At 48.6% G+C, this 23,627-nt stretch overlaps 1 protein-coding gene across 1 annotated transcript in view; it reads left to right on the plus strand.

The window, feature by feature from the left end:
• Window positions 1-23,627, plus strand: part of Pag1 (phosphoprotein membrane anchor with glycosphingolipid microdomains 1) — a 138,944-nt gene that overhangs the window by 106,021 nt on the left and 9,296 nt on the right. The window contains exons 4-7 of the mRNA XM_036178448.1: window positions 15,052-15,261; window positions 16,603-16,654; window positions 19,567-19,663; window positions 22,223-22,809. Of these exons, the coding sequence (XP_036034341.1) occupies window positions 15,131-15,261; window positions 16,603-16,654; window positions 19,567-19,663; window positions 22,223-22,809 (867 nt within the window). The 5' untranslated portion in view covers window positions 15,052-15,130. The remainder of the gene's footprint in view (window positions 1-15,051; window positions 15,262-16,602; window positions 16,655-19,566; window positions 19,664-22,222; window positions 22,810-23,627) is intronic.

Genomic DNA, 23,627 nt, shown 5'->3' on the forward strand with positions numbered 1-23,627 from the left:
ACTCATGTCATAAGCTCATAGATTGAGCTGCTACCTCCTCAGCCTCCCAGCCCATGACACTAGGAACATGCGAGACACATTACTAAAGCAGTGTTGGTGTCCTGCTCAGCGGGGCAGGATGATGCCCTCCAGCTCCTGAGAGCCACCCCCAAGCAGTAGTAAAGCGGGGTAAAGGGTGTCAGGTGAAGTACACGCTGTTAGGAAATGTGGGAAACCAGCATTCGATCATCCACCCTACCCCTACCCTTTTAATTGGGATAGCCAGAGCATTCTGACATGGCCTTTGAGGAGACGTTAGTCATTTGGGAACTGTTCTGAGATGCCTTGGCATCCTGGATGAATCCGGCTGCAGACTCAGACTCGGAACAATAGCATGCCTTGCACTATTCTTCCCCGTGTTCTCAGCAAAAGGAAGCAGAATGCATCTGTGGGTATGCAGTAGCCCTGCAATCTGCCTGCTCCTCATAGACTATGATATGCTCGCTCACCAGGAAGCCAAATAGATAGAATTTAAAGAGTTTGGAGAACGGCCTAGGAAATGAATGTGGAAAGGCCTGACTTGTTCTTATTTATGGTAGAATACTGTGCTTAGGGTACAATAATCATAAAATATTTTACAAACAAGAATAAGATAAAGTCACTTAGGTTAGAGCATTTAACCCATTATGTTAAAATGATAACTATGAATTCCTTTCCCAGTAGGAATTACTAAGTATCAGTAGCTGCCTTGCTTTCCTAGGTAAGAATTTTGTTTTAGAAGGGAGGTTTGTGGTTTTGTTCTCGAGAGGAGTCTCACTGGTTTGTTCAGACTGGTCATGACACCCTGGAGTCAGGCAATCCTCCCATGGCCTCAGCCTCATCAGAGCAGAAGGTCGATCACCACACTCGGCTCCTAGGTGACTTTTCATCTGTTCCTGAAATCATCTCTGTGCCATTTCACAAATATACTTTGCTGGAAGTTTTCTTACAAGAGATCCAGGAGACAGGTGAGATCCCCTCTACTGTATTTCCCAGAGCCACCAGCATGGCTATGCACTGCACACTTCTCACTTCTAGAAGATGTACCACACACCTTGCAGTCTATGCCCCTAACTACATGAGCAAGATCTCTTTGCATTTCCATGTGGTTTCTTTGGTTGGTTGGATTTTGTTGTTGTTGTTGAACTTTTGGAGTCAGGGGCTTGGGAGATTCTTGGATTTTGTTGTTTTGTTATGTCTTGCTATATAGCCCTGGCTGTTGTGGAATTTGCTATAGAGACCAAGTTGGCCTTGAAGAGACCTGCCTGCCTCTGCTTCCTGAGTGCCGGGATCAAAGGTGTGCATCACTACGCCTGACTTAAGTTCTTTTTTAAAATGTTTTAATTGTGTGTAGATGTGTGTGTGCACATGGGTTCATGCACGTGAGTGTAGATGCTCTCAAAAGCCAAAGGTGTCTTATTCCCTGGAGTAACAGGTGTGTATGGCCCACCAGATATGGGCGCTGGGAACCGAACTTGGGTCTTCTGAAAGAGCAACAGGTTCTCCTAACCTCTGAGCCATCGTGTTAGGTTCTGGCTGAGAGCACATTATAGTAACCTGCATTCCAATAATATCCATCTCCTTATTGTTGAATTAGCAGAACTAACTTGGCCACTCTGGGATGATGTGGTCATCACCATTTTTCTTAGCTTACTACAGCACATCTTAGAGCATGCCCTTCCCAAGCTCAGTTTTCCATTTCATCATCTGTCACTCCCTTCACTGTAATACCATTAACATTCCCCTTCCAGAAAAACATGAAGACACGCATAGAGCAGTGAGGACCGGAGGTATCAGAGCCATCCTTCATAGGAGCTCTCATTGTACAAGCATAGAGAATTGGTCTGCTCTTCCCTTTCTGAAGAAAATGGGCATTATGGACAAAGTGACCGTATTGACTGCCTGGGTACAAAATGCTTTAAACTCAGTGAAGGGAAAGGCTGTCCCTAACTTCTCAGTTCAACACATCCATTCTAAGTTCCTTTGCTTTCCAGCCCTAACACTGCAGCTGTGACATTTCAAACACAACCTCTCCATTTGGGAACTACTGTGACATCATTCAAACCATAAAACTCCATATAACACTCTTAGGACTTTTCACAAACACGGACTTAACGCCATCACCTCCATTTTATTCTCCATTTACAGAGAAAATGGAAGATCTTGGGGGGAAGATGAGATTTTCATTAGCTATGAAGATGTTCAAAATTGGATTTGCTTCAGTTCATTAGGTATTATAATCGCATTAGTTATGTAGCTTTACAATGAGCACAGTTGACCCCCAGAGTCTCCCTGAAAGCTCCCTAGAGCGTCCCCTTCTCTGCCATGGGACACACAGTGGGATTATACTTTTCACTTTTCAGAATAAACCAAGAAAAATACTACTGTATATAGAAACCCTGCCCCCACAAACCCTGCCTCACCTTCTATAGTGAGCCCCTTGCCTGATGCTGTGTCGATGTTAAGTAATTCTGAAGTTCTGAAAATTTGAAGAGTGACTGCCACCTCCCTGGGGTCCCCATTAGGGAGATAAACAAATATCTAGCATATTAACCAGTGGTTTTATCCAAACTGCGGCATTTGGAATCTGTCTTAGGGTGTGCGTAGATGAGTCATATCCCTAACCTTCCTCTACCACCTCCTGCCTAAGCCCCTGGAGTGCCAGCAATCATGTCAGCTTAACAAGAGACTGTGAAGCTGCATGTGGGATCCACACCATTGCCAAGCTGCCTGAGGAGCTGTGATGGGCAGGAGCAGGGACAGCGGGCGACAGCGGGCGGGCGGGCGGGCACTTCAGCTGCTTAGTGCGGATGGGATGAACACTGTAAGACTCACATGCTCCCTGGCCTGTGTTCTTTGAAGGATTTTCATTTTGGAATCTCTTGGGATGCAGGGTAAAAACATAGAGTGTGGGATCTCACTTTGAATCTATACCAGAAGATCTGAGGGTCAGGTCTAGGCATCAGATTTCATAAATGTTTCAGGTGTTGTGAAGCAGGATTGGGAAAGGTGAAGGAAAGAGAGATTCTGGAGGGTACCTTTGCTTGGGGAAGCCAGGTTGGGGGGCGGGGTGACTAGGGCACCTGCAGATCACATGCTCTGCTGCAAACCCATGCTGGTTATTGGGCAAGGTCAAGTCACAGCACGCATCTTGATAGGCTGATACAACACTCACCTGTTCCGAAGTGACACGCTGTTCTACCCTACTGTCCTGTCTCTGTTTGAGACCCTGTCATTTCCTCCATGCGTTTTTCTATAACTAGAGACTTGTTAAGCTCTCCAAGGTTTTAGCAGCTTTTAAATGGAACCATGAACTAAAAACATGACAGCTTCCGATTGCTGAGTTCCAGATTCACTCAGGTTGGACCTGGTCTGAGCAGGGCCCTCAGTAGGAGACACGAAGGTCAGCTCTGGGCATCAGGTTTTCCAAATGCCTCAGGTATTCCAAAGCAGGATTAGGAAAGGGTGAAGGAGGTGATTATGGAAGGCACCTTCAGGTGCCCTCATCCTAGATCCCAGATCTTCTGTTCCACATCTGGCAAGAGAAGAGAGAGAAATCAAAGTATTAAAGTGTGTAGACACACATCTTCATGTGCATGGCCTCCATTCTTCATCATGTTCCCCATCTGACCAGCCACAGACAGGGTGATAAAGCAGGAAAAACTGCCCTAAGAAGTCCTCTAGTTCAGTAAAGTGGTGCTTCACAGGCATAAGAACCTAGGTTGGGGTGTCCAGCCCCCATGTAAGAAGCCAGGTGTGGCAGTGTGTGTCTGTAAAACTGGTGCTCTGGAAGCAGAAACAACAGGATCCCTGGAGCTCACTAACCAGCCAGCCTAGCCAAATCAGTGAGCTCCAGGTTCAGTGAGACACTCTGTTTCAAAAGATATGGTGGAAATTAGCCAAGAAAGACATCTGATGTCCACATTGGACCTCCATACTCGTATTTACATACATGCATGAGCACATTGCACACACACACACACACACACACACACACACACACACACACACACTCTTCCAAGTCTAGCCTTCCATGTCTCGTCTTCCTCAATCACAGGATGCCCCTGTTACAGCTTTGGGGAGCCCTCTCAGTCATACATGCTTTTGAGAGATTTCGAGCGCTCATCCCGCCTCCCTTAAGTCTTTGCATTCTTAACCTTTGGTCTGAACTATAAAACAAGCAGCTTTTTCTGTCTGTGCTGGCACCTCCTGTCCTTGAAAGCTGGCCCATCTTCAGAGGCCAGTGACGAGGCTGGGAGGCTGCGTGCACGTGGGTGGTGGGCCTTTCCACCCTGCGAGCATGCAAAGACTGCCTTTGGAATCCACCCGACACATTGAGGACAGTTCTCAGCTTGAGACCGCATCAGTCCAAGGCAGTGCAGCTGCACGAATTCCATGGAGCCTTTGCAGCCACGCTACACAGGGCCAGGCTGCAGGGCTTGCGGCGGCGTGCTGTCTCAAATGTAACACAGTGGAAGAGAAAGGACTCACGGCCTTTTGTTCTCATTCTGCATGCTGGAAATATAATGCTAAGTGGTCTTTTACTTGTGGCCAAAAATACATCCTTGATTGAGAAACTCTGCTCTTACAAAGTTGACCTATTTCTCAGCTTAAGATGTGAATGGATGTGTCCTGTTCAGCACACAGAGGGTAGTTAGAGAAAGAGGATGGCAGAGTTAGAGATGTCCAGAGGGGTGAGTCAAGAAACCAGTAGGGCCAAACCAAGAAACTGCCCCTGTACTTCCTCACCAACAGAGACAGTCTCTGGAACGTCATAACTTCTGGAATCCCCTCGGGCTTACCACACACTGAGATGGAGCCCTCTCAAACCTGCGGTCTGTGGGGTTTGCCAAAACACAAGCATTGGCCTTTAAAGAGCTTCGAGCTCAGCCGATGGTGGTGGCGCACGCCTTTAATCCCAGCACTCGGGAGACAGAGCCAGGCGGATCTCTGTGAGTTCGAGGCCAGCCTGGGCTACAGAGTGATTTCCAGGACAGGCTCCAAAGCTACACAAAGAAATCCTGTCTCAAAAAACCAAAAGGAAAAATAAATAAATAAAGAGCTTCAAGCTGTGCCCAGCAGTAGCTCAGCGTTACCTGTGTATGAACCACTGACTATCTGGGACTTTGCTCAGTTCTGGCATTTTTGTAAAGGCTGTTGGAAATCGCAGCCAGAAATATGTGCATATGCTAAGTACATGCTTTCTGTTTCTTGGATTCATGGTTTTTGGAGGGCCAGGGTTTCACTATATAGTCCAAGCTGGATCATTTTTCTCAATTTTCCTGCCTCAGTCTCCTAGGCTAGAATTACAAGCATGTGCCTGTAATGAATCATGAAATGTAATGTTCATGAAATGATAGGGGCTTGAAGTCAGCCTCGGTGTACACCATAGATTATGGCTGATGTTTTGGAAGGACTGTGGGGTAGATTCCTGGTACTATATGCTGTCTACAAAGACAGCCTGTGATTTTTCCCCCTCATAGCATCTATTTAACTGATAAGACTTCCCATGAATCTTAGGCCCATGCTTCTTGGTACATTCAAACTGTCCTTGGAACAGCCAAGCAGCATGTGTGCCTATATACACGGCCCTGCATGGTTCTCACTTGGAGAACCACAGCCACCTTCATGAAATGATAGAAGCTAGAAGCTGGAAAGGAATTTTAAATGACCACATTTCTCAAAAGGGGAAACTGAGGGAGGCCTGGGATGATTTAGATTCAGGCCACACAGCAGCTTAGTGGAAATGCATAGAACAGAATCTGCTGCACATGGCATGGGGTGTCCACCATGCCTGTCTGTCTGTCTGTCTGTCTGTCTGTCAGACTGACAGAACTGCCTTGTATTTAAGCACCACTGGGAAAGAAGGCTCTTGAGACCTTATGGCCACATGCACTTCAAGGACAGTGAAGGCCAAGTTTCAGCACCGAGGAACTAGCCACAGAGCCTCTAGCTCTCACTGGAAAGATGACAAATGTCTTCCTGACAGGATTCAAATATCTTACGGGCATGAGTTGAGGCGAAGGCCATAGGTCACCATCTAGACAGTAGCTAAAGATGGAGGCCTTGGCCCCTCCAGAATGGCTGAACTAGAACTTCCAGGTCATGAGTGAGTAGCTAAGATGACAGGCCTGTACAAGCAAGCCAGGCCGGAAGGCTGTATTTTCAACACGTTTCCAGGAGGTAATGTGCAGGACCACTGTTTCAGCCGCTGTGCTTATGAGCCGAGCTTGACCCTTCCTCTGCCAGCAGGTGAGGGAGTCGAGATCTGCTGAGCACCATGCCTTCCCTGTCCGCGCCTGTCTAGTGTTCCGGCCATTGATTGCTGTGGCACTGTGAAGGGTATTATGAACAGAGTACCTCTGCTGCTGTTTCTGTACTATTTCATAAGCCATCATCTGTCGTAAGTTTTACTTCTCCAGTCCTGGGGGTGACTTCCACATAATAAGCATGTTTGGACGTACAGTGCTGTTAGGGGGTGCAAGAGAATGATAAACTCATAATTTAACCTGTCCAAGTGCATCTGAGCCGTGTATGTGCATGCATGTGTGTGCAAAAGCAAATGCACTTGTAGATGTGGAGGTCTGGGTCAATGCCAGGTGTCTTGCTGGCACTCCACTGTACACTCACTGAAGTTGGAGCTCTCTGGGTATGCTATACCAGCCTCCTTGTGAGCTCCAAGGAGCCTCCTGACTCTTATCTCCCAGCACTGAGATTATAGACATGTGCCACCAAGCCCGGCATTTATGTCAATGCCAGGGATCCAAACTCGGGTCCTCATGCTTATACATCAAACACTTTACTAAGTCATCTCCTTAGCCACAGATCTGAGTTTTTCAATACAGTTTAGCTGTTAGAGGAGGATTTGACTGGGAGGTATTTATGTCCAAGAGTTCATTTTTAAAAAAAGAAGAAGCTGAAATTTGTTTGTGTTGTCTTGTACTATTATGAAAACAAGGGCTCAGTCAGTGAGCCTGAGAAGCCAAATAAAGAGGTCTGGAAGCAATGCTTAGCCAAGTGTGACGGTAAATAGAACCTGGGCTCAGAAAGCATCATGTGAGCAGCACACCCATCACAGCCCTGCTGCTGCACAGGGCCTGCACAGGGCTCTGGCTGTCGCAGAAAGACAGCCTGTGATTAATGCACCATGAGAATGAGCACTGGCCAAACTGTCATGACGGGAACCGAAGCTCGGGGGAGGATGGGTAGAGCTCCCTTGTCCTCACTGTCTGCCCTCGTGCCTGGGAGGGATGAGAGTACCAGGAAGAACCCCCCTCTGGACCACCTCTGAGCACCTAGTGCTGGAGAGGTAGGGAGCCCTTCCTCTGACAAGGACTTAACAGGAGCGTCAGTTCCTGGTGTATTAAACAGACCCAGTGACACCCATAGCCGAGGCCCACAGGATTAAATAAAACCTCGTATCCATGAGCCGGAAAGATGGTTCAGCGGCTAAGAGTACACAGTACTCTTCCAGGGGACCTGAGTACGGTTCCTAGTGCCCACATCAGGTGGTCCACAATTCCTGTGATTCCATTCTAGGGTGTCTGGCCTCTATGACACAAACCCACATATAGATACGTTACTAAATATGAATATTTTTAATCATAGGGAAAGAGGCTGGTATGCAGTATAGACTCATGTAGAGTTCTAATGGGCTTTATTTCAAGACTGGGAGGTATGGCTGGTGGATAGCCACCTCCTCCTCCTGGGGAGCCTTGGTAAAGGAAGGCATCTGGGGCTGTGAACAGAGGAGTACTGTGGAGATCAGCTTGCTGTGTCCTGGTGGTCTGGCAGGCAGACCTGCATCACTTCCGTGTCCTCAGAGAAAGCCAGCCTGAAAACAGAAAAGCAACTTCTTGCCCAAAGGCTTCTGTTGTCCAAGCCTGCTCCAAAGGCTCTGCCGCCTCAGAGCTCTTCCTTCTGAAGGTGTGTTCTAAACGCCCACTGTGTGCCACACACTGAGGCAACAGCTGACACCCAGAGAGGTCCATGGAAGAGACACTGGAGTGCTTTGTCGTTTCAATTTTGAGTAATGGTAGACAGGAAGACTTCTTCTATGAGCGGGGCCTAACTGGCCTAACTGGCCTAACTGAACGTGGAGGGGGAAGGGCTGTGAGCATAGGGAACCTGTTCGGAAAAATGAGCCTGAAGCTGAGCACTGGAGACAGGATGTCATCAGATTAAATCCCAGCTGAGGCTATAGATGTGTAGAACCCTCTTTCCTCTGAAAAGTGTAGCATGCAGCTCCCTCCGGGAAGGGGAGATGCGAAATGGTCGTCTGTGAGAGGGGACGTGGGGACACTCAGCCTGACGACAGTGGGGTAGGCAGCATCCAGAGGCCTGCTCAGGTGAAGGTAATGTGTTTAGAGCAACAGTGTCCTCAGAATGGTCCGCTTATCCCCAAGGGAGGCTTGGGCCCCAGGACACACTGGGCTTCTTAAGCTGTTCCACATGCTCACCTCTCTCTCCCTGCTTCTCTTGCTTACACATAAACCATACTTGCATTTTGAGAATCTCCATGCTCATCTTCTCACAGAAGCAGCTAGCAGGAAAACTTCCTGTCCAGAACCTATTGTTCAGATCATGGAGACGCTGAGATTTTAAAGGAAAGTGAGGCAAATGCGTTTTCCATTAGGTCAAGTAAGCAAGCATGCAGCAAAAAGAAAGGATTCCCAAAGCCCCAGCTGCAAGCTTGCTGAGATGTCCCACACACAACCCAGAGGCAGGACAACAAGGCCTCTTCACCTGCTGCCCTCCTAGTCAGCCCAGGCCATGTCACCTTGACCCAGATGCAGGCAAGTGGATCTCGGAGCTCTGTCTGGAGGCAGACAGCACAGGCTGCTAGAAAGAACAAACCCCTCTCCTCCTCTGTTCCTTCTCTCCTCCCCCAAATCCACATCAGATCATAATGAGAAAAAGCAGTCATAGGAGTCACTCCCCGGCCCATCAAACCCCATCGTGCCTCTTAACCATTTGTGGGTGCGTGAACAAAGCAGCTGGGTTCCAATAAATAAATGGCAGGCGTGCTCAGGTGCTCCCCAGCAGGGTCTGCTCTCCTGTGTCCAGGTCAAAATCCCTGGTGGAGAGAAGTAGCCAAACCCTGCTGACAGATGGCGTAAGGATATTTAAACTTCCCCTTCTCGTAGGAACAGTGACCTTCGTAACTGTCCCTTTGTGCTGGTGGAGGTGAGACTTTCGGGGTGACGAGTTTCTCGAGCTGCAGCAGGAAGAAATATCAAGACACTGCTCTGCAGTGATGTCACAGGAAACAATCCCAGAAAGAATCTTGGCCCAGAGTCTCTTACCACCTTCTGATCTTTGGGTATCTTCTTTCCATGCTCCAATCTTGGTAACATCCAGATAACCATCTATGTACACACCCAAACCAAAACCTTCACAGCACACCACAGAGGAACAGAACACTTGCTCCCATGATTCAGGCATATGCCACAGACCTGCTCCATGCTGTTGCTTAGCAGGCTTGCCTGTGTCTGCCAGAGGTCCTTCAGTCTGAAAAGACAGCCAACCAAATGTAAACACTTAAGCTAAAACTCTCTCAGGGAATGTGGTGGTTCTTTCTAACTGTCCACATAATACAACCTAGAATAGCCTGGGAAGACACTCTTAATTGTCTAGATCAAATTTGCCTGTGGGGGATTGTTTTGACTGTTAATTGAAGACCACTGTGGGCGGCACCATTCTCTAGTAAGGGGGCCTGAACTATATAAGAGGAAAGGCAAGCAAGCAGGATTACATGCATGTATTTCTCTCTGCTCTTGACTGAATAGGACACAACTAAATGCGTCAAGTTACTGTCACAGTGACTTCCCTTTGGTGATGGCCTATAACCTGTGAGCCAAACAAACCCCTCCTCCCCTGAGCTGCTTGCTCGGTGGTAGTGCTGGTAGTGGTTGTCATCAGAATGATATTTTATGACAGTGACAACAGTGAAGTTAGGACAGAGGACATGAGAATTCTGTCCTGGGATTCATTTACCCTTGGCCCCCGCATTCATCACTGCATGCAGGACCGGGATCCGCCTGAGAATGTGGCTCCTCGTGATTGTTAACTTGTCTCCCCCATGGTTCACATACCTGGTAATGACCAGGCAGGAGCTGTTCCCATGGGGCTTGTGACTCTGCCCTCCTTCATCCCTAGGAGAAAGGATCATCAGCAGAGATGGTTTCTCTCATCCTTAATTACAGGCCCACAGGACAGCTATGAAACAGTAGTTACTGGCCATTACTGATCCAAACCTGCTTCAAAGGAGCTGCCAGTGTCGGCCTAGATAATCTAATGCGGCGACCATCCCGGCCCTGCAAAGTGTTATTATGTGACTTGGCTGTGTGTGATCAGAGCACCTACCTGTTAAGTGTGTTTGGCTAAAGAAGTAAACAGCTGCCATATGCTCTGTACCTTTTCATTAATTGTGTCTGGTATTTGCTTTTTTTCCTTTGGAATTGATTTGGGTGGCTGATAATCCAAGCTAATGAAGACAATTAAAATGCCAAGTATGACAAACACCAGAATTATTCAGCGCCTCTGTGAGCTCCAGCCTGCTCCCTGGAGCCGAAGATAGACCTATGCTGCCACCTTGTGGCTTAAAATGGCATCCGCTTTAAAGGCCAATGATTTTATTAACAATTGAAATCATAGAATATATGTATTTGACAGGATAAGTTTTCAGCACTTGACATAGGTTTGGGGCATGCAGGAAACCCCACAGCCCCGTCCAGTAATGCAGTGTATTTGTATTACATGGCTGTCTGCAATTTGTTTGACATCAGCATGTCCAACAGTGAGGTGTCCCATAACACAATTACCAGCTACTTTCCAACTGTGAGGCATCCATGCGTCATAGTGTCAGTTAAGGTGTAGTAAAGGTAGAGAGGACTCCTTTGCCCTGCATCAAGTAATTTTTTAAAAATATTTATGCATGCAGTCCAACGTCAGCTATTCTTTTTTGGTTTGGGTTTTGGTTTGTTTTTGAGACAGGGTCTCTCTACATAGCCCTGGCTATCCTGGAATTCATTATGTAGACTAGGATGACTAGGAACTCACAGAGATCCACCCACCTGCCTCTGTCTCCTGAGTGCTGAGTTTAAAGGTGCACATCACCACACCCAGCCTCCAAAATCAGCTATTTCCAGAGATGTAACATGCATTTGACTGAAGTACCAAACCCCCATTCCTGCCTAGAAGACAGAAGAGCACAAAAGTCACAGTGTACACACACACACACACACACACACACACACATACACACACACACACACATACACACACACTAATACACACACACACACATACACACACACATACACACATACACACACACATACACACACACTAATACAAACACACACACATACACACACATACACACATACACACACACACACACACACACACACATACATACACACATACACACACATACACTCGCACACATACACACAAACACACACACATACACAAATACACACACACACAAATACACACACATACACACACACTAATACAAATACACACACATACACACATACACACACTAATACAAACACAAACACATACACACACATACATACACACACACTAATACACACACACACATACACATACACACACACTAATACACACACACATACACACATATACAAATACACACACACACACACACACACACATGGCAGGGGGGGCAGTGCATTCACACAAGAGAAGGGACTTTTCCTCTCCACATAAAGGAGGAGACAGTACATCTACACACGTTGGCAGGGAGACAGCAGGAGACATGATGGTTCAATTGTAGAGGAGCCTATGGAAATTCAAGGTGTAGTATCCAGGGAAGACATGGGTGGCAGGACTGTGGGGCAGATCCAGAAAGAGATGGATACAAGAGTATAAGATGCCTAAACGAGGAATAATCTCACTCCAGAGGTCAGAGGTCTGAAGGTGCCCACCTGCCCTGGCACCATGTGCACACCCTTGTGCCAAGCCCCTCCAGGGACTTTGTAGAGGGCCACTGCTGCTACCTTGTCTCTCGGGGCTCTGCCCAGACCCCTGCTGGAGCCTCAGTCTTCCAGTAAAGCAGCACAGGAGCTGCCTTGGAAGCTGTCCAACAGTTGAGACTTTGAGATTTTACCCTGGCCTACTGGGAAAGTGGTACCAGACAAGCATTCTTTTCATAGTGAGATTTTTGTGCAGGGTGAGAACTGGGGAGAATTTCTTTCTGTGCCTTTTCATGAAGTTCTAATTGAAGGGGGTGAGCCAGGAGTTTTGACGCATTTTCTGTGAGGTCCCTCTTTAATTCAGTAGCTTGTGGTGACCCCCTTTCATCTCCTTCCCTGGGCTGTCCTGCTCAGATGGTACCCACATATTCTACTGTATCCAATCGGCCCTTCCTGTTAAGGGACCAAGAGAGGAAAGAGGAGACACGGTCAGGAACGGAGAGAGGCGCTGGAATGGAGAGGCATATTGGAGAGCCCTGCCGGCTTCTGGTGTGCCACCCTGCCTTTGAGCAGTCCACACAGCCAGCTATCTTCTAAGAATGTTGTCCTTTATAAACAGCATTGATTAATCCGGTGTGTGGATGAAAGTTCTTTGTGCTTCCTAAAGTATTTCATGGTTTACATCTACACATAAAAGTTATTTCATGGCTCACCACAATTTAAATGCTTTTGTGTGTGTGTGTATTTTAGAAACCTATTGCCATGGCAGTTTGTAGACACAGTTTAAAAAGAATTATTTTTTGCATCCTGAAATGTGGTGGTTATTTTATTCATGTAGAAGCAATTTGTCTGTGTATTACTTTGAGTCTGGCCTGTTTACAGGCATAATGTATGACCAGAGAAAAATTCTGTATTACCCAAGTTCTAATGTACGCTTTTATAGAACATTCGAAGCATATTCACATGGTCTCACAGACAGAGAAACAGGATTTCCTCGGCTGCACTGGGCTTCAGCTACATATTGTTCTTTATCCTTGAAGACTGAGATAAACATGTCATGGAGAACTCTGCCTTGGTTGAAATGGCTTGGACTTTCCCCCTATGGGTTACACTCTGATCTGTCACTAAAACACCCTAGAGGTGCCAATGTGTGCAGTCTCAGGGATAGCCACACACCAGTGCTACCTCTGAGTCAAATGAAAATGTAAACGTGAGTGGTCTTTCACAAGGAAGACATGGCTTGACTCATCATCCTAACACAGAAGTTATGTTTTCTTATTGTACTGCTTACTTAAGAGTAAATTCTAGGCTGTTCCTTTTCATTAGAATGTTCTGGAACTAACCAAATGGGTGTTGTGTAAATAAGATCTCTCTTACCACAAATAGTATTGGCCTGGTGTGCTCCATTTTTCAATGTGCCTCTAATACGGAATAGTTAACTCCGGTACCTGGACATCCTCAGCAGCATTACAGTGGGGACAGGGGGCTGGTGCAAGTGAGCTAGGGTTTTCTTGGTGGTCAGGAACACGGCTGTGTGGAGTCCAGGCAGCCAGACTCACGGTTCCAGAGCATTTGGACCAGGTTCTTTCCTCGCATGGGTCCAACTTCCTGCTCTGTAATGGGGACGAACAGCGCCTCCCACTGAGTGGTGGTGGCAATGCATGCCAAGCACCTGGTGGCGTTCCTGGGACCTGCTGAGTGCTGGTCTTATGCCTACTTTGTAGTTCTTCACGAATCCATCTTCTACTGAGGGGGTGTCCTCAGCACGAGCTCTCAGCCTTACCTTGAAAATGAATTACTGGGTACCTTGTAGCAGCTCAGTGAAGACTCCTACAAAGTAAAGTCACAAAGTCACACCCTCGGTGAACAGCCATCTGCAGGTGCAATGACAGATGCCGCACTGACCATAAGCTGTCTACAATCAACATGGGCTTGAGGATCTAGGGAGACAGACAGTGGGACATGGAGACAGACGGTGGGACATGGAGACAGATGGTGGGACATGGAGACAGACGGTGGGACAGGGAGACAGACGGTGGGACAGGGAGACAGACGGTGGGACAGGGAGACAGACGGTGGGACATGGAGACAGACGGTGGGACAGGGAGACAGACAGTGGGACATGGAGACAGACAGTGGCAGTGGGACATGGGAGGAAAACAGCATTTTTGCAAACTATGTGTATAGGGGACTGGCAAGATGGCCCAGAGGTCAAGGCGCTTACCACCGAGCCTGACAACCTGGGTTCTGGGTTCTATCCCTAGACCTATGGAAGAAAAGGAGAGGACCGACAAGTTGTCTTGTGACCTTCACATTTGTCCCATGGGGCATGGGACACCTACACACGTATCTACCTACCTACACACACACACACACACACACACACACACACACACACACACTAAAAATTATTAAAAATCTTTAAAGATATGTATGTATGTACATGTATACCAAACATTTTATACTGCCCTAGATAAAGACATATTAAATCCAAATAAACACATTTTCTTGTTTTGGGGTGCTTGAAATCTTTATTGAAGACTTGAAGAACCTCCCTGGAAACAAGTCCATCCTCCAAATATATCAAGATGAGAAAGTGCCTGTTGCTTTGGGTGCTCTGCTAGGCACTGGTGCATCCAATCTAAATCTCACAGGAGGAACACAAACACTGGACCACAGACTGGGACAGTGTCAGGTTCCCAGGCATGCCTCCCTCCTGCACACGTCACCCTGGCAGCTCAGACCTTGCTTATGACAGGAGGCTGTGCGTTTCTTACTTGAAGTGGTCGTCAACAGAAGTGCTGGAGGTTTTTCAGATTCTGAAATATAGCTAGCTAGCCTTGAGAAAAGACGCAAGCCTGATTGTGACATTCCTGTGTATTTCCTATTCATTTCACGCACAAACTGAAGGTCATTTTACAGTACCAGTACACATGCATCAGACATCATGGACAGCAGTTTTGGGTGTGGCAGCATGTCAGTATTCAAAGTTGAGATTCAGGTTTCTCTCCAGTTTTGAATTTTCAGCACAGGAATGCTCATCCTCTCCAGCGAAGGGACTGCAAACATGTCATTCTCTCTGCAGGAGGACGAAGCCTCTAGACCCATGTGAGCGCCTGTGAAGAGTTGCCTCCAGCCAGCCGCTGGCCACCCCAGCTCCCACCATGGGCCCTGCAGGAAGCACCCTGAGCAGCGGGCACATGCAGATGCAGATGGTCCTGTGGGGAAGCCTGGCTGCTGTGGCCATGTTCTTCCTCATCACCATCCTCATCTTTCTGTGCTCCAGCTGTGACAGGTGAGGACAAACACGCCTCTTCTGGAACCTAAACCCATTCCCTGTGCCCAGAGGAGCCTGTGTATGAATGAGCCTCCCTGGCCCGTGTTCACAGGTTGGTTACAAAGGTTCCAGGACATTCTTCATCAGTCAATTGGAAAGCCTTACTAATGTTCCTGGAGAGCAAAGCAAAGAGCCCCTCATAGTATTTCCAATGTCTCAGAGTGTTCCTTGAACGCATCTTTTTTGTGTGTTGTTTTTGCCTAGCTGTGGGCATATTGGGATCCAAGTGGGAGGCACTACATCTTTTTTTCACAGTTGGAGTTACTGAGGGTGCTCACTATTACGTGGCTTGGGAGAGCTCATGTATTATTAAAAATGTGTGTGGTGAACTACCCTTTATGAACAGACAGATTTATTTTCCTACAAGAGAGACTCACTGAATGTGGAAACTTTTTTTTTCCATTTTAAGCATTACACTTGTCTCCATTTCCTCATGGAGAAGTGGAGTTCTTTGCAAGCAAGAACAGTCAGGGATGGTACAAAGAGTTCAGCCTTCTGGTATTGCCAGAGCCCCTGGGGACCAGCTTAGCCAGCTCCCTGCTCAGTTCTCTCAGTCTGAGAAGAAACGGGATGATATTTAGAAGTCTGATATGTATCCCACCCTAAAATCTGTCAAGAAGGGAAAATCCAGGCTTCATATAGCCTCTCCTAATCCCTGATAAGCATGGCACCAGGTCTTCAGGGCTGGGACAAGCCTGACCTCCAAGAAGATGAGAACATGGGAGACCCTAGTTAGTTCTAGCTCCCGTGAGCGTGAAGATTCTGCTCTTGCAATGACTCACTTCCCCGCTAGGTGTCACCCTCTCCTCACCGGAGGTAGACATGTCATCTTTACTACTGACAGCTTTCTTTAGCGACTGTTCTGTGTAAAGCACATGCTAATTTTACTCACTGGACTTTTCCATAGGCTAGCAGTACATATGACTCATCCTGAGAGCACGTCACCTTCCTGATGTGCCAATGTCGTATCTCCTGTACTTTCTCTCATGTACTTCCACAGCATGTGACTCCACAGACTCTTAAGAGAGAAGATGAGATCATTGTTAGGATTTGCTAGGGAAAAAAAGCACTGTCTGTCATCTGAGCACTCTAAGCACAGCCAGACGCTGCTTGCAGCCTCCCATTGTGAACTTGACCCTCTGCTCACTGCAGGGAGGGGACTGTGCAGTGGGGGGGACTTGACTGTCCGCTGTGACTCTTTCCCTCTCTTAGCAAAGTAAGCCTAGTTCACAAAACTACGCCTAGAGAAGCGTGAAGGGACACACTAACATGGGAACCATGTCTTCTTTTCCACTGCAGAGAGAAGAAGCCGAAGCAGCACAGTGGAGACCACGAGAACCTGATGAATGTGGTAAGCCTCGGTGTGGCTGTCTGTCTGTCTGTCTGTCTGTCTAGTGACACCTGTCCAGGCATGTCGCTGCTGGCTTTTGACCCCCGTGAAGTAGATAGACATGAGCTGTGGCATCTGCAGTCTGCATATGTGGCTGGGGGCGGGGAGGGTGCGCTCGGCCAGTGCTCACAGCAGCTTCTGAAGCAAAGGCTGTCACTGGACTCTCTGGAAGATCCTACAGGGCTCCAGCCTGCCGCAGGGATGGATGTCTTCATGTCCCCTCTGGTCTGAAAGGGCTGTCACAAGAACAAGCTGGATGACTCATGAGATTTATTGTCTCTCCACTCTGGAGAGCAGTCGGGCATTCACGGTGTTGTCACACTAGGTCCTTCCTGAGTTGGACCTGTTCCTTAGTTCACACCCAGTCCTTGTCTCCACCTTCCCGTGACCTTCTCCTATGGCCCTCATGTCGCCTTTCCCGCTCTGAGTGTCTGTCCTTAGGCCCAAGTCCCCTGCTTTCATGAAGACACCAAACATAGAGACCGGAACCCACCCTATCTAACCTCAGCTAATGTAACCTCAGCCCCAACTAGTGTCATCTGAAGCGGCCCTGTTTCCAGAAAAGGTTACAGTCTGTGCACTGGGCACTAAGATTCTGACTGACATTTCGGTGGAAATACAACCATTCACCAGGGCCTGGGGCCCACAGCAGAGCCTGGCCTTGCTGCCTTCTCCAATCCTCAGCTTTGACGGGCTCTTGGTGGGCCCAGTAGTCTCAAGGATCCACCCACCTGGGTGAGAACCAGCCTGAGGGTGTCAGTCAGTCTGTCCTTTGACTCAGTCATGCCCTCGGTAGTAACACAGTCTCAGCAGCTGTATCCACAGGGCTGTGTTGAGTCAGTCCCCTCTGAGCCCCAGGGCAGAGCTAGGAGAGAAGTGTCTTTGCTCAGAGCAAGAAGGAAGTGTGAATGAATCAAAGTCTGTGGGACCCAGGTTACTGGCACTCAGCAGGTGTGCTCAGAGCTGGTGCAGGAGGCCCCAGGCTTCCCCAACTCCCACTTCCCAGCGTGCCCCTGGCCGGAGCAGGCAGGAAGCTGCCAGGATTCCCTTCCTGGCTCCTCCTCGATCAGGGTGCTCTCCCTTCTGTCTGTGTGAGACGGTTGTCCTCACCCATCTCCGCTGTCCTGACCCTCCGCATCTCCCCTCCCTTGGCTGATTTTCTCACTGTTTGCACGTCTTCCCTTATCCCTACTTCCCTTCTGGTCCAGCTTCTCCTGTCTCTCCCAGCGATTGCTGTGGGATTGTGGGATGGAGGAAGGGGGTAGAGGGATGGGGCCTGTCCTTCACCTCCCACCTTCCTCAGAGATGGGGTGGGGGCTGTGAGTTGTGGCTGAGGCTAGGCATCCACCTCTACCCTCTTTCCTCTAGAACAAGGGTTCTCAGCTAGGCCTGGACCATTAGGAATAGCACCACCTGGGAGCTGGTAGGAAGCCAGGGTTCCGGGGATGGGACCGACTGAGCCTCCAGGTCACTCTGACGTAGGTCAGTGTGAATGCCACCATTCTGGATGTGTCCCTGCTGTCCTGCCCGAGGTCAGCAGGGGAGCAGAGGAGAAAGCGGCCTCTTCCTCCTCTTCCTCACATAGGATCCCCTCCACACTCCTTCACAACATGACTGTGTCTACCACAGTGCACACTCACAAGGATGCATGCTTATACTGATGGCAAAGCCTGCACACACGCCGCTGCCCACCTGACTCCCAAGTTTCCTAAATCATTCAGTTTGCAGGTTTGTTTCTCACAGAAGCTAAGGGGGAAAACACGGGACTGTGGGAGTTTGGCCATGATAGATTGGCTACACAGGACGCCTTCCATTGATCACCCCGTCCTGTCCCCTGAGGACAGTTTCCATAGTATGAGCATCTGGAATGTAGAGCAGCAGATGTGAGCAGCATTGGCCCACAAGAGCAGGCTTCCTGGACACTTGGGCATCACCGCACAGTCACGAGCCGTTTTCTGCCTGATGTCATTATTTGATTTCCCCTCAGAATCAGGGAGTTTGTGAGGCCAACTACCCAAGACTTCTGTGCAGGATATGTGAGCATTTCCTGTGTGATCTATCCTGGAGGCGAGACTGTGTCTTGGGCAGCAGAAGCCATGAACATGAAAAGGACTGGGTCCATCCTACGCTCGTTTTGGTTGCTCTCTGGGACCAGTTGAGTACTGATGCATCCAGGAGCAGCTTGGTTCTGACATGCCCCTTGTGACAGCGCCACCTGTCACGTTGTTCCAAGCAGTGTCTGCATGCCACCATCACTCCAGAGGGACAGGCTATCAGTCCACTCTTCCTTCCAAGTGCCTACGTGTCTTTGAGAATAGGAAAGATTCGCAAAGCAATTTTTCAGGAGATGATCATTTTAGTAAAGCCTGAAGCCAGAGACTAGCTCTGAAATAGACTCAGAATGTCTGGCATTAAATACTGTGCTGGCCAGACTTAAGTCTCTTCCTAGCTGGAGACAGCAGGGATGCTTTTGCTGTTTTTTTGGCACCACCTGTGTTACAAGGATGGCATTGGTCCCTGCTGGGGTCTGTTCTGACCCACACAAGAATTTGTGGTCTCCTTTTGCCTCGAACTAAGGAAACACAATGTACCTGGAGCCCACTTGTAACCACCAGGTGAGATGCACTGCCTGGAGCCCTGGAAGAGTCCCGGTGCCCCTGAGAGTCCAGAACCGCATCTTCGGAAATAAGCTTACCCGTTCTCCGTTGGTGAGAATGGTCCCCACTTGACACCTGATTGTGGCTCAGTTATCTACAGGACTCACCTAATTTAATTCACAGATTCTGGGTTTGCTTTTGGTTGCTTTGATTTTAGGAGTGTCCTCCTCTGGTGCCCAGCAGATTCTTACCAAAAGATGTATTTGGATTTTTCAGCCTTCGGACAAGGAGATGTTCAGCCATTCAGCGACCAGCCTGACCACAGATGCTCTGGCTAGCAGTGAACAGAATGGGGTGCTCACCAATGGAGACGGTAAGCTCTGCAGAGATACCACCGTGAAAGTACTCGGTTTCAAATAAGGTAGCTCACAGGGCTGAAATGATGACTCATTCCGGAGGACTTGAGTTTGAGTCCTAGCACCCACATGGCAGATCACCACCTTCCAGTACTGCAGTTCCCTAGGATCCAATGCCCTCCCTCCTCTGGCCTCCACAGGCTCCAGGCATACAAGTGATGCACAGGCATACGTGCAGACAGAACTCCCAGACATGTAAAATAGAGATTTTTCTTTTAAGAAAACAAGTAGCTCAGAGACTGAGGAGTCTATCCTAGCCCAGTCATTATGATTACTAGTTTTAGCCAGAAGTCACATTTGCATAATGACACGTGATGTCTGGTTGTTGGCTGCTGGGTGCCAGGAGCCCTGTTAGAAGTGTGTAGTTTACTCCGGCCTTGAGAGCTTACTATGCCTCACTAGCTGTCGTTAGTCCCCCATTGACAGGAGGCACTGAGTCCCCAGTTTAAAATTGAGAGGACTCCAGCCCACGGCTGCTGCATCAAATGACCATAGACCTGGAGTGGAGCAAATTCATTAACTGTCAAGGTCACAAGTATGAGCAGTAGTAAAATCCAGGTGTCTGCAGGCCTGCCTACACTTCCTGCTGGGGGCTGATGGGGAGACTTCTTGCCTTCTGCAGCCTCCTGTGTCCTTCATCTGTGGCTTCTCACTGAACCTTTGAATCTCCCACTGACCTTCCACTCTAGACCACCGTGTGGTCTCTTGGGCTTGCCTGGGTAACCCAAGTTTCTCTACCCGTCTCAAGGTCGGCTGATCTCTCTCTCTCTCTCTCTCTCTCTCTCTCTCTCTCTCTCTCTCTCTCTCACACACACACACACACACACACACACACACACACACACACACATACACTCACACACAGTTGCTGTGTGATACAGCATGTAGTTGCCATAGACTGGGATGTAGGCATCTTTGGGAAAGCAAATCTTTGTCATATAGCCATTAGTAATGTGACCAAGGTTTAATTCTCACAGAGCTTGGGGATCTGTAGCTTGAACCAGGTAGCATGATTTTAGGGCGGGCACTCAGCATTCTGCGTACCAGCCATCCCTCTGACACACTCTGTACACTGACTGACAGTGGAGGAACAGCAATCGCATCCTTCCTTTGTGCTGGGCATGCATCCGAGCCGAGGCAAGGCATCTTCTTCCCCCTTTATGAAGGAGACTCGGGGGTTATCAGTCACGCCACCCAAGTCTGCAGGTGCTGTGCCCCTGTGTGTTCTGAGACTAGATAACTAGAGCCACAGCGGGAGCCCTCCTGCAGGATTAGAAGGGGCTGGAACTCTGGGACTGTTAAATCCAGAGGATTAAGGACACGCTGTTGTCCCACACATTGCTCTTTCTTTTCTTCTTGCTAACAGTTTAATATGTTACATTTCCATCCATGGATATAATGTACGTTGATCACGTCCACCCTCTTTACCCTCCCACACTCCGCTGACCCCCTCCCTCTTCCCACATGCCCCCCCCTTTCCTGTTTGGTTTTCTTGGTTTGTTGCTGTTGGGTTTTGTGTTGTTTGTGGTTTGGGTGCAGGGCCTCAGGAGACCCTCCCAGCTGGTACACCGTCACTAATTTCCCTATGGTGAGGTCCACTTGGGTAAGAACTTGTCGTTTTGGTGTGAGCATCCTGGGAGAAGAATTCTGTTCCCGCTCACCTGTGGGTCTCTACCTGGACCTGGCTGAACAGTCCCTGGCATCTAGCCAGCACTCAAAAGTCACATGATAAGGACCGACTGCCAGGCATCAGGGTTACCACTTTAGAGGCAGCAAGGACATTTTGTTTGGACTTCGTATGTGAGGCAAGGAGGCGGGGCCGAGGTGCAGTGGAAAGAGAGCAGTGTCTGGGGCCCTTTGTGGTACTGGTCCATCGCTGCTGCTCAGCTTCTGTTATGTCTGCTGAATGAAAGTGGCCTGTGAAGTGGGGTAGGGATGGGAAGAGCACCTAGTCCCTCCATATAGGCAGGGACCAATTAGACTAGGGCGGCATGTGCCCCATTTTTAGTATTTTGCAGCTCCATGGGTTGTCAACTCTGTTTTCTGGGCTAGTGGTGGAACCCAGGGCCTTGTGTATGCTAGGCAAGCACTGTACCACTGGGTTACAGCCACAGCCTTCATTTTACTTTTTCTTTTGAGATAAGTTACCCAAGCTGGTCTTGAATTCAGTCTTCCTGCCTCAGCCTCTTTCAGGGGTTGGCCCCGCCTAGGTTGTTACTTTAATCCTGTGTACTGACAAGCCCTCTGCCTACATGGGTCTCAGCAAGAGTAACAGTAAGTAATGAAAGGATCCATGAGTCAAAGTATAGCCCACATTATTCATTAAATCTTGTACTGGGAAAGATACAATGGATAGCCTCCCTTTAAAGGTAATGGAATGAGAATCTGCATTGACGTCACAGTTTGTAGCTGAGCATCAGGTGAAAATGGCCTTGGTGGTCTAACATAGTGGTCTGTTGCCCTGGTTACTAGGGGGGGGTGGTCTTCCCCTGCTGCTAATATCCCTCCCCCTTCAGTTCTTTCAGAAGACAGCACCTTGACTTGCATGCAGCATTATGAGGAAGTTCAGACCTCGGCTTCAGATCTTCTGGACTCCCAGGACAGCACCGGAAAGCCCAGGAGTCATCAGAGCCGGGAGCTGCCCAGGATCCCCCCAGAGAACGCTGTGGATGCAATGCTCACAGCCAGGGCTGCGGATGGGGACTCGGGCCCTGGAGTGGAGGGACCCTACGAGGTTCTCAAGGATAGCTCCTCCCAGGAGAACATGGTGGAGGACTGCCTGTATGAAACTGTGAAGGAAATCAAGGAGGTGACGGACAAAGGGCAGGCTGGCAAGTCCAAGTCCACTTCTGCCCTGAAGGAACTTCAGGGGCCACACACAGAGGGCAAAGCCGACTTTGCTGAATACGCCTCCGTGGACAGAAATAAAAAGTACCGCCAGAGCATCAACGCCGAGAGCATCCTGGGAACTTCCAGTGACCTGGAAGAGGAAGCCCCACCACCTGTCCCCGTTAAACTTCTAGATGAGAACGCAAACCTTCCAGAGAAGGGAGAGAGGGGGACAGAAGAGCAAGCTCCAGAGGAGACCAGTGGACACAGCAAGGTGGGCTTTGTCCTGATGAGGAGGGTACCAGGTTCTGGGAAATGGTTATAAACTCCCAGCAGGTCCATGAATGGTGAGAAGGGACACAGTCTAGTGTGAGCTGTGCTTGGCCTTTTCACCTCTAAGATGCTGAAGATGGACCTTTTCAAAACCTTCCTTTCTCAGTAGCTCATGTAGATAGTTTCCAGCGTTTCTATGGTATGTAATTAGACCAATATTATTGTCTTCATTTTGAAGACTAAGAACTAAATAGGCAAGGTTCTTTGCCATACATGCTCCCTCTTCTCTGTGTGGCTTCTTTGGGCAGCATGGTAACCTGGAGCCTTTCAGAATCCCACAACTCAAAGCGCCAGAGAGTCCAGATGTGCCCCCACTTGCAACTTCTTGTGTCTATTTTCCTCTAACTCAACTAACAGCTCTTGTTTTTCATTAGTTTCTATGCAATATTTTGAAGTCGTTTCTAAAAAGCTCAGTCAGCAGAGGTCTAAAATCTGTCAGCAGTCCACAGCCTGTGATGCATGTGTCTCAGTTCCTTACTGAGCCACACCGAGCCTCACACTGGGTGTCAAAATGCCCTCACCGTTAAGAAGGCCCGCTGTGCTTCAGTCAGCTAAGACAGATTCCTGTTATCTACAAAGAAAAATGCCAAGTTATCTTCCGGCCACAGGCTCGCCTCCAGCCCTTTGCAGGGATCAGGAGCCGGATTGGTGATGCTCAACCCTCCTATAGCTACTCTGTCATATTATGAAGTCATTCTTAGCACTGTTGTGAGTTTGTTCCAACTCTTTACGCTATCTTGTGAAATCGGCTGTGTATTT

Source organism: Onychomys torridus, chromosome 2, assembly GCF_903995425.1.
Source record: "Onychomys torridus chromosome 2, mOncTor1.1, whole genome shotgun sequence".
Taxonomy (NCBI): domain Eukaryota; kingdom Metazoa; phylum Chordata; class Mammalia; order Rodentia; family Cricetidae; genus Onychomys; species Onychomys torridus.